The 12,062-nt window shown below is 43.0% G+C and overlaps 1 protein-coding gene across 1 annotated transcript in view; it reads right to left on the bottom strand.

The window, feature by feature from the left end:
* The window catches only part of LOC138064734 (netrin receptor DCC), a 608,179-nt gene that overhangs the window by 230,703 nt on the left and 365,414 nt on the right, over nucleotides 1-12,062 (bottom strand). Inside the window, exons 6-7 of the mRNA XM_068928548.1 lie at nucleotides 10,441-10,595; nucleotides 8,149-8,269 (exon numbers count right to left, since the gene is read on the bottom strand). Of these exons, the coding sequence (XP_068784649.1) occupies nucleotides 8,149-8,269; nucleotides 10,441-10,595 (276 nt within the window). The remainder of the gene's footprint in view (nucleotides 1-8,148; nucleotides 8,270-10,440; nucleotides 10,596-12,062) is intronic.

Below are 12,062 nucleotides of genomic sequence, written 5' to 3'. Positions count from 1 at the left end.
TCCATATTCATAACACAGACACTTCAGTGCTGCTATTCTGACAAATTAAATTCTAACAGATCTTGAAGTGTTGGAACTAATTGTGCAATTATTCATTCTATCTTGTGATTATTCTGACGTTACCACGTAAAGTCAATATACAGTAAGTGATATTTTAATTAACATCACTTAAAGCCTAATTGTATTCTAGCTTCCCATGACTATTATTTATCAAAATGTATTCTGTATTAATAAATACATAATCACAGCAGGCTGGATTTTAAATGGTTAACTTGTATTAGAGGAGATTATTACCCTTCTTGGATTTTTTTCTGTCAAATTATCCTAATCTGTCTATTTTCATATATATTTGTGTCCCTATTAGAATACAGACAATAACTCTCCCTGTCTTACGTGCGATAGGTTTCACAGTATTTTCTCTAAAATTCTATCTTGTCTTTAGAGAACCTTTGTGTTTGGATCTCTTCAATTCTATGCTCAATTTTAAAAATTCTAAATGATTCAGGAACCACAAACGGTTGCCAGTGTCCAGCTGCACCCTTAGATGACTACACCTCTAAAATTTGGACCTTCCAGTCCAGCACTCATCTGCTGTACCACTGAAGGCACTAGACTTCCTTGAGTACCTAAATTTCTCCCAGGAGGTCCAGGGGACCAAAGGGACCATCCCCAGACACCCTAATCTACACCCAAGCCCCAAGAGCTCCCACCAGCTCCATGCCTACACCCTGCGTTTGTTTGCTGGCCCCAGCCACGACACCCAACCGTGTTAGCAGTGGTGGGTTATGGTACAACCCCAAGCACACGGCACAAACCGTGACACCTCCTCCACTCCCTTGTAGACAGCAGCCATCTGGTTGGAGCACTTGGGAGCACGTGGCAGACCTCGGTTCAGATGCTTTCTCTCAGATTTTTAGAGGTACGAACACATGCCTCCTATTTGTAATGACAGGACCACGAACACCGAATGTATTTTGGACTGCACTCCCTCTCCTCCTCTCTCCTGTTGAAGCTGTCAATAAAATTACACATTAATTTAGGTAAAACCTGGATCGCAGGTTTCTCAAGTGAGACGTTAAGGACCAGACTGCGGAGCCTTTCTAATCTGTCTTACCTTACCCAGCTGTTTCAAACAGAGCAATACAGCTGCAGCACAGATGGGAAAAGTCTCACCTCAGGATCCCCAACATTTAGTTATCAGTACAACCTTCAACATGATGAGAGAGATCCTACTTCCAGACAAGAAGCCTCCTGGTCTCCCCGCACTCTCATAAGCCCTCTCTCATGGTGCCAGGGCCTCCCTCTTGCTGTATTTCTCCCTGACTGTCCAGCTTCTGCAGGGCAGCCTGCCCCGCAGTTTCACCCAGGTGGGGACAGAAGAGAGGCTCCTCTCCAGCCAGCCAGGGACCTCACAGGGGGAACCAGTGGCTTCAGGCCTCTCGGGCTGAGCAGTGACCAGGGCTCACATCCTGAACCTCCCAGGAGACAAGAATGCAGCTGCCATTTTTTCTATCAGTATTTTAAAACAAGATCAAGCATTTCTAATTGCATCAGCCATATTCAAGGCCTGCCATGAGGACAAATGTCTGTGATGCCTAGCTGCTCCCACCTTCATGTTTCTGAGCGAGTTGGGGACCCTTTTGGTCCAAAACAGAGGTGTCTCAATCCCAGAATCTGATTGCAACTGATCTGAATAGTCCTCTTCAACAGTTAGATTGATTCTAAAACCTTCCCAGGCATCAAAAAACCACTCTGAATACCATGCTAACTGCCTGACGTCCACAGGGGGGATTTCAAAAATGGTCTTTCCAGTAATTTGCCACAGTCCAAAGTTTCCAGCAAGGCTCACTGAATCAAAGGAAGGTACAACCAGAAATGACCTCAGGAACTCAACTAATCCTTTCCTATGCTCCATACCAGGTTTAAAAATACCCCGATTATTCCGAGCAGATATTTGCCTAACTTACTCCTAGTAGATGTCTCCCTGAATTGTTCATAAAGACCTGCAAAGATGGAAGATCCAAAAATCTTCCACACTAATCAACTGCCGTGCTTCTGTCAGCCTATCACCTCTGTTGTTTTGAGAATAGGCTTTATATACCAACTTTTTAAATTAGGAAAATATTCTGCTAATTTTGCATTTTTGCATAAGTCTGTTATAAATCCCTAGTAAAGCACCACAATATTATGGCAAAGACCACCATAAAAGCATATAAACAAAATTTATTCTTAGCATTATCATGATTATTACTGTTTATACGGCGCAATAAATGTGAGCAGCATACTAGTTATGCATACCAAAATAGGGAAATTAAGTCTCTTGTTTCAACACAAAAACACACGACAACACAGTTCTGGAGGTCGTTCTTCTCCCCGCCCATGGGTGTCATGTATTTTACTGCTGTTAGCTGCTAGCTGTTGCCTCACTGTGCCCTGGAGCACCTCTGGGCAGCCATCCCTGGTGGCAGCGGGCCAGGCTCAATGATGGTACAGCACATTTTTGGCATACGTGCCTCAGTCATCTCTGGCACTGAGGAGGAGTGCCCCAGAGTGCATTTAACAGCGGCTGTGTCTATCCTGCGAAATCACCGCCTGGCCTGGAGCCAGCTGGCACGGACCACTGCAGGTCCACACTGCCGGGGCTACCTCTCCTTGCACAGAGGCACCAGGTCCAGGCTACGTCTCGCTTCATCCCTCCATCCCGTGGAAGGCTACACCCCATGGCTTAAGGCATCACTGGGGTTTTGTGCAAATTCTTTCAACTCAAAGCATCCAAAATACTCTGAGAGCTGTGCTGCAGCTCAGTCGAGCGCTACTTTTTACAGCGTAAAATCTGAGATGTGTAGCGTGCCATAGGACACGCCATGAAAACACAGAAATTGCCTCCAACTAGAAACAGACTTGGAGGGTGCTGAGCCTGCTGAGCTCGTGCTGGAGGACTGCGTGCAAGGAGGGAGACCAGCAGCACCTTCTGCCAGCATCACCTTTGGGAGCAGCTTCGGAGGGAACCGTCACCAGAACCACACACCAGTTCGCTTTGAAAGAGCCGCTCAGAGTCCTCCACAGAAGAGCTGTTTTTTTGTTTTTTTGGGTTTTTTTTTAGCAGGGAAGTAAGACTTAATAAAGGGAGAGGAACGCAGCGCAGCAGCGCCTTGCAGAACGTTTTTAATAGGAATTCAGGGACAGAGAAAGATTTTTTGAGAACAGTTTGAGTCAACCGCGGCTTGGAAAAATAATTCACAAGTTTCCCAGTCTAAGTCTTATTATGCAGACAAATGCAAAGTCTTTGCAAAGATCTCGCACATGCAAAAACATTAAATCTGCTAGCTGCTAAGCTGAAAATCCGACATGAGAAGGAGTTACACAACTTGATACAAAAGAGAAAGAAAACGGAGGTGAAGAAAATGATAAACTGAACTGAACAGAAAGCTGAACCTGAGCAGCTGACGTTCAAAATTAAGCGCTCACTTGACAGAGATCAGTCGAGGACCCAGCCACTCGAGGGTTTCATTTCTCTGCATCCCTCCCTGTCTCCCGGCAATGTCCATCCTAGGGCACCCTCAAACCTCAGGAGAGCATCTGTGCGACATTAATGCAGGAAACGAAGCAAAGCGCCTCCATCCCCAGCCCGAAGCGAGCCGGCTGGGCCGGCCAGCCTCTGCGCCGCCCGCTAACCCCAGCGGTGAACAGACATGCAAACTGTTATTCAAATGCTTGTGACACTACAGGTCCTCCCTGTGCAGCGGAGCAAACGGCCCTGTGCTACGTGCAGTTGATTAGTTAGTTATGCCGTACAACGGATTATTTTCTTTGTTGCTCTGTTCGCCAAGTTGGCTACTGCTTATATCATCAATGATTTATACAACGTACAAAGCGTTTGTAGTGATTTACAGCATTTTTGTCAGTCTCTGGTAAAAGGCTGTTTTCCTAAGCTGAAGATTTGTCTAGCAAGGAATTTGTTGTAGAAATATAGCTAATAATTATCCACTGTATACACACGTTGATTACTTCAGGGCTGCCTTTACTGGTTTCCCCAGCTAATATTTTACATGACAGAATAAATAATCTCTCCAAAGTTCTGTGAATATCTGAAGGATGGATCAGAGAGAAAGTACAGGCATAAGGTAAATAACTGTTCAAATTCTTTACAGAGAGGTTTTCCTCTGGGATATTTTTCATATCTGAAGTATGCACGTCCATCATCCACTAACACGGTGTTCTCTATTCATTTCCTAGGTGGGCAAATAACAGGTTTTATACAGTTATAAAAATAAGAGAGTCATCTGAGGTCTCTTTTACTTGCTTTTTCTTGCTTAGAATTTGCTTTCCAGTACGTGCACTAGAAACACATATTGTGGGCTTTATTCCAGGTACCTGCTTAATATCCTGGCAAATTCCCATAGACTGTATGTAGTCCATAGGGGTGAGCTGCCTTTAGCAGAATTGGGATATAGAAATAGAGGAAGCCAAGTGGTGAAGTGGCCTGAACAACCCAGGACATTTGTGCTGAAGAACATAACCAAATATCCTTAGGTCTGGTTTACTGGTTTTTTCTTGGTTTTAAAAGAAATACAAAGCATTTAAAGTCAGATTCCTTTTCTTGTTACCTACTTTTGAGCAACCTCTTCCAAGAGGATAGCATTAAAATTGTTAGTAGGAAAAAAATGGAAAAGAAATAACCCAAAAATGCCTTTTCCCCAAGCGTTCTAGAATCCACAGATACACATTAATTTGTTGACTAGTGCATATACTGTAGACCACCTACCATCACTTATCTTACCCTAGGTCATAATATATCGTTAAATACAATGCCCCTCTAGTTCCAATCTCCATTAAAAAAGGACAGAAATTTTATATTTCTCAGGGAGCTCACTGGCTTTTTATAGTCTAAGCAACACATTGAAATAGGTGCTAGCATCCTCTAATCACATCTGGAATACTAAAAGTAGAGGCTATTATCTGCGTGAACTCAGAGCCCATTTGCCTTTTACTTCTCATTTCAGTATTGGCTAATCCCAATTTAACATCACATCAACGGTGCGCGATTGCAAGGGTGCGTTTGATTGGTCTCAAGCTGATCTTATTTACACTTGCTTTTACGGCCAACTGGTGCGTTGCTACTCAGGTTCGACAGTTAATGGCGGTCAGAAGCGGGTATGAACCTACACGTTGCGCAGTAATGACGGTAGTATGAGCAGATTGATTACACCCTTCTACCTGAGCAAAATTTTTGATGTCCCCTAATGCAACATACACAATGCATTTAGCCCACGGCATGATCAAAGTTAAATAACTTTGCAAATGTGATAAAAGCAAAAATGACCCATGATTTTATTAATCAAGAAAAAAAAAATTGGCTAGTCTACCCTCATGTTGCTTTAGGGTATAAATCACTGTTAGCGTAAAATCATTATTAGTTTACGTAAAGGGTTGATTTGACTCCAGCATTCAAAGAAAATTCAGTTACCTCTGTCTCATGTTTTGGTTTATGCTTCCTCTTAATTAACGTTTCCAGAAAGGGAAGGAGCATGCTCAAACGCTCTTGTGAACATCCACCGAAACACGGGGCTTTACGAGGGGCTGCCGCAGCCGGGAGCAGCCTGTCCGCGGCGGGTCGAGCCGGGCAGCGCGGGGTTCCCGCTAGGCGCCGGCCGCTGCCAAGCGCATCCCAACAAAACCTAAACACCGAGGCCGCGGTCCTCCCACCACGGTCAGCCCCAGCACTTAATTTCTATCTATAGGCGGCTCCTCTGCCATCTGCGCACGGTGCCCTTACCATCTCAGTGGAATTGGAGTAGCCTTGTTTGAAGATCTGATTAAATAGCCAGAAAAAAGTAATTCACCACTTAAAAAGGGAAATGGAGACAGTTTACAACGGTGTCTTGCAGCTCTTTAGGATTTTCTCTTCATTTTCTTCTATTTTGATTTTCATCCAATGCCAAACATCATAAAAACCCAGAGAGCAGAATTTACTGACAACACTTCACTAGCAATGACTAGGTGGGAGCAGTGATGAGTTGTGCACTTTCCTCTAGGCTGACCCTAGCACTGGATTAAACTCCACTCCAGTAGAAAATGGTCTGCTTCCTGGAGACGTTGGTACGTGTAAATATAACCTAAGTGTAGTCCAGCTAGAAAGAGAACAAACAAATGTACATCTCCCAAGGGTGAGATCTGAAGTGCAGTAGATTGTTTCTGAGCAAGATGATGTCTCTCTGATCCCAACTGACCTTCCTCAGTATCACATGAATATCTTTTCCCATCAGTGAAATCTAGTTTCTAAGGGCCTTCTCATTTTCACATTCGTCCCCAGGGAAAGATAACCTCATCAGCACTGCTGCTGACCGCATGAAGCAAAGAAGAAACACTCAGCTGGCAGGACCCAGCGCTGCACCAGGTGCAGGGCAAGTATGAAAGGGGGAATCCAAATAGGTGCCTCTTGATCCCAACGTGCAACCACAAAGCTCAGTTAGCCTAGGAGCCATACAGAGCAGGGCCAGGAGGGAGTGCAGACTAGGGTGGCACATCAGCAGCAGGAGGATAATAATAATGACTCTCTGGACACTATGTTATTCTCTATTTGCCACTGTCCCAAGCCTCCCAGTAAGCTGCACACAGTTTCACAGCTGCACAGTGTCTGCAGTCCAAGCATTCAGAGCGGGGGAAGAAGAGCTGCAAGGTCTCTGCCGCGGGAGCTGCCTTCAGGCAGTGGAAAGAAAAGAAAGGCTTATAAAGGGGATGCTGGACTACATGGACCACAAAGCAGAAGGAGTAAGAGCAAGGTGTGCAAAATCCAAGTTCCACCATTCATCTGGGACCAAGGTATAGAACAGAGGGAGGAATATGAGCCGCGTTCCCATCTTGATTTACCTTATGCATGGTAAATGCATGGGGGGACTTCGCACACTGGGTGTTTGAGGCTTTCAGTGATGATCTCTCAAGCACTTTTGTCTATCAGATGATCTTGGCTATACCCACGTGGTGCTGTCGCTTCCCTCTGTACTGCACGCAACCAGTCTGTACAACAGTGCTTATAAGACAAAAGCTAGCAGGACTGAACATTAAGGGATATCAGCCAACTTTTCTGCTCAGTACTCATATAGGAGTAAAAAAAAGAGTCAGACTACCACAGCTGTCAGGAATGTGGGCTACAGCCCACACTTTTCCCTTTTTTCCAGAAGGACAGAGTTTTAGCAAAGCTTTAAAATTTCACAGTGATGCTGTGTGTAAACTTTTCAAAGGATTTCCCAAAGAGAGACTGCGGTTTGAGCCACCAAGCTGGTTAACTGATCACAGTGGGGCCATCTGGATTAAGCGTTTAAGGGTTACTGAGATTCTGTTCTTCCCAGTCCAGCTCAGAGAACGAACATTGCTTCTGCACATTCACTTGTTCTCAGTTTACTGACATAATCCATGAGAAGTAGTAAGCGCAACCTACAGCCCAATGCAGGTCAACATTAATCATCCAAAACCCAGAAACTTTATGAAAGATTTTATCTGCTTTCTATGTAACATCTTGATTAAGATGAATACTTCTTTCTGTTGGTTTAAAATCCCATAAAGCACAAATGAAAACACCTATAATGCTGCAGAGTGCAGCCCACAAAAATCAAATACCTACTAGCTTTAGAGAAAGAGAAGAATATTCATCCTTCCAGCATGCAGAGTAGACACAATCCTTATGATCTCAGTGGAAGGCTGCACTTCAGATCTCACTGCCAAAGTGCTCGTTCCCTTCCTTCCCTTTTCCCCAAATGTTCTAAATCAACCTAACAAGGAACTATCTATGATCTAATTCCCTCTTGCTTCTGGACTACTTCCTTCCATCGCTTTACTCGTTTATGACCATCTCATATTTCAGCAAAATAAAGCCCACCGACAGAAGGTAAGATACCACCGCTGGCTTTTCATGTAGGTTTTAGTTGGCCTCTAGAGTCATTTCTAGGACAAGGCCATCATCTGTGATAGCCCCAGTGAACAGAATGCCTCAAACAGAGTATCTGATAGCTTGGGCAGTTAGCACACTTTTAACTACAGCTAGCCAGCCGGATAAATGATAGGGAGTAAAGAATAGTAGCTGCCCGCTAGTGATTTTTATGTTAATAGTATTAATTACATCTACAATTCTGTGTGTTCTTTGCCTCTTACCAGGCTCCGGGATGATTAGCTGTGCGCTGGTCTGTGCGTTTCCAGCATCGTTTTCAGCTACACACTGATAAAAACCTTCATCTGACTTTACCAAGCCCAGAATCCGCAAGTTGCTGCCACCCTAGAGACAGCAAAAGAGAAAGAAAGGAAGTGGAAAGAATTAATTAGACAATACCATCCGAACTGAATGTGGGCTATAAGACTTTTACACAATAGCTATTCTGTAAAGCAAGGTACTAGATATGTAGTCTCAACTCTACTCGTACAACCCTGGTCCTTGGAGACCTGAAATAAAAACCACCTTCATTAGAAATCTATTGACACTCGTGTTGTCTCTGCACGTTCTCTTCTAAGGAAGGTGCCTGCTGTGAATTCCCGTTGTCACACAGGGTCAACCCAACACCCTTCTCAAGAGGTAAGCTCCAACTGACAACCATCACTTGCGTGGTGCTCTGCATGTTGTTTTGGCTCTTTGCTGCAGGGAAGATTTAAAATAGCTTCCAACTCCAATGTGGTTTGAACAAATACTATTCTGAAGGTCAAATCCTCCTTATGGCTTAAAGCCTGGAGATCCGCAATAAAAGGTCACTCAGCGCTTACTCTATTTGAGATGCGTTTAACTTTTGGCTTCTGTTACAACAAGCAGAAACCAATTATGTTGGGATAAAAACTTTGAGTGAGGGGCATACTCTGGATGAACCCTATCTTCAGTAAACAAAAAATTAACACTGAAATAATAATTTTCCACCACTGCCACAACACAACCAAGACAGCAACAGAACTCTCCACTCCTTGGACACTTAATGCTTCTGGCTCATTTCTAATAAGCAATGATGTATAAAAAAAGGTTGAACTTGCTATTCCATATGGCAGAGTAATTCCGTTATGTGTGAAAAAGACATAAGAACGAGCCTTATTATTAAAAGATAATTCAAATCTGTTAGAAGGCGGGAAATTAGAAAGCACTGAACAGTCACATCTCTGAAAAAGCCACATCTCGTGGCCTGTGGACATCTACACTGTGCGCTTGCTGAGATTTTCAGGGGAGTTCACCAACACCTCAGGTCACTTGCAAGAGCCACTGCCTTCAGGAGAGGACAGCCAGATCAGTGCTTTGGGAAAACTCACCATAAATTCTTAGCTTCACTGCCTACATAGTAAGGGTATTTGAACTAAAAGACGATGGAGTCCTGCGGGGGGGGGAGGGGGGGGAGAGGGGGATGTTATTGTGTGTGTCGTGCCCAATAATTCTCTCGGAAAAGCAGTAATTATGTCAAACAACCGTTATCGTTGTTAACCCTCTGTGACTCACCCAAAACAATCTAAGAAATAATTCCTCTTGTCCCTGAAAGTATAAGCTATATAAAACGTTTCCTCAAACAAATCTGAAACACAATACAAACACAACACAGTACATAGGGAGGGCTGTCAGATGAGAATTACACTCATGGCAAAAAGCCTACGTTTTATTTTTAATTCCTGTGACTCTAAACAAACGTTGACAGGAAAGGAAGAAGCTGAGAAAATGAAAGAATTGCCCCATTAGGTGAATCACGCGTTTCTCAGCTCCCATTTAAGGCCATCACTCCTTTCACTAATAGGAGCTGAAAACGTGCACAACTGCGCAATCCTGAATACACTGAAGGCTCGGTGGCATGCCCCGTTTTTCCTTGGTCCTACTCTCCCCTTGCTGTTCTGCTGTCTCTCCATATACTTTTTCGCATCAAGAGCGGCATCCTCCTCCTGCTCACACAGCTCTGTGGAGCACCAGTAACATGTTCTCTAACCCTTGTTCGGCTGCCTTGAAGTTTCACACGTTTATATTTAAAATGAGAGCGGCTAAGAAGATTTGTCTTTATCAATAAGCCAAGGCATTATCCTCGTCCTCCCCTGGTGTATTTGCTTTGTTTGCCCCTCTCAACAATCTGCGGTCCCAGAGTACAGTTTCTTTGGAGAGAAGATCTATTATTCTCGTTCACAAAGTAGAGTAGTGAGGGAGGGAGTCATTAACACGTGGTAACGAATATTATTAATAATTTAAAGTATATCCTGAAACTGTTGTCTCTCCATGAAAAGAAACCATATCTCACTAAATCTAGGAGATAACGTCAGTGGACTTGACGTAATCTCAACAAAATATTCCTTATTTGTATTAGGAGGCAAAATATGCTCGATTTGCTTTCTTCAGGAAAACCGGTAAGCTTTTGAAGGCTATGAGTGGGTCAAACATGAAAATACATTTCAAAATCTAGGAAAAGATACATTTATAATTATAAAAGGCTGGATAATTACCACTATCTGAAAATAGTCACTAGGAATGACCACTTCGCCGTTCTTGATCCACTCCACCGTCGGAACTGGCTTACCGGATACAGCACATTCAAACTCAATATCCATACTCTCATAGGCATAAAGATTTGAAGGGCGAATTAAAAACCATGGTGGAACTGCAGAAGATGGGGAAAAAAGGAAAGAGGCAATGATTGGAGGTAAATAAAGGCTTAGCGAGTAAATAATTTCAGTAAGTCTGAAAAATATTAGACATAAATAGAAAACATATCTGTAATTCAAATTGCTCTCTTCAACCTTGAGCTCACTGAAAGTAAATAGTAGGGAAAATATTTATTCTAGAGGACACACTTAAACAGTTGCTGTTAATGTTTCCATTTTTTGCCAGGAGAAAAGAATAACATCCCCAATTCAGAAAACAGGTAAGATTTACGTAGAACAAAAGAAATACAATAGTCTCACAAAGTGCGTTGGGTAATCAAATCTCATTCATTTCAAAGGATCAGATGCTAACTGCATGCAGAAGGAGGAATTGTAAGTCAACATACGGAAAGGTAGGGACAGGTACAAGACAAGTGCACTGACAAATGACATGGAATTCAAAGTATTTAGAGTAGAGACATTTTCCTATCATCAAGGAGTAGTTTTGAGTGGATTGATAGAAGATGAAGAGATAATCAATAACCAGAAAATCTGTCCCTAGTGATTGGAAGAAGAAAAAGGTTGAATTATCTTTGCTGAGGATGAATTCTTACTAAGCTAGCAATTATCTGTTGCCTTGTATTACTATAATATATTCACAGTTTTGCAGTACGCTATACGATATGCTAATTTAATTTAATTTCATCATTACCATAATACTAGTATGATGGAAATTAGCACTTTGAGGAAAAACTGCTAATAACATCACATTTCTAATGAGCCCCCCCTTCACAGGAAAAAACACATGCAAAAACCAACAATCCATATACAGCCCATCAGCTTTCAGAGAGGAACAATGTTTCCTATTTTGAATATTCATAGTTGCCAGGAAGCCAGAATAGATTAATTCCTAAGTATCATCTACGACTTATCATTTCAGACGGAAAATCCAATTGTATTTCTTGAGCCATCGTTCCTGATGTCTGATTATAACGTTTATAAAGCCATAATATTAAAAAAAAACCCTCTAAATTAAAAGAAAGTGAAGATTATAAAAATCAATTGCTCAGAAGCTAAGAAATGTTAGAATCAAGGCTGCCCTCGCATCTCTAATTCGGACCCCAGGTTTGCACAGATTACGGCTCAGTCTCCAATTACATGACCAAATTCCATTTCCTCCACAGCCTCGTTCAACACCCGCCGCAGCCCACGCGCGCTGAAAGAGCACCGCTCAAGATTGGATTTCATGCTTGCCATTTAGTGGGTGGTTTCAGGCCTTCTATCCTTCATGCTATTCAAACTTTTCTCTGCAAGAAGAATGATTAACTCCCCAGCAGGGTTTCCTCCGGCTCACATCTCTATAATACCCGCACGTTCCACAAGCTTTTCCCCCTCCCCACGTTCTCCCGGACAGTAAGAGGTGCTACCAGCCCAACTGTAGATCAGGAGACGAAACCCAAACTAGTACTGAAAGGGCAGAAGTA

Source organism: Struthio camelus, chromosome Z, assembly GCF_040807025.1.
Source record: "Struthio camelus isolate bStrCam1 chromosome Z, bStrCam1.hap1, whole genome shotgun sequence".
NCBI lineage: Eukaryota > Metazoa > Chordata > Aves > Struthioniformes > Struthionidae > Struthio > Struthio camelus.
Note: the sequence above shows the minus strand (reverse complement) of the source record. Positions and strands in the feature narration are given on the sequence as shown.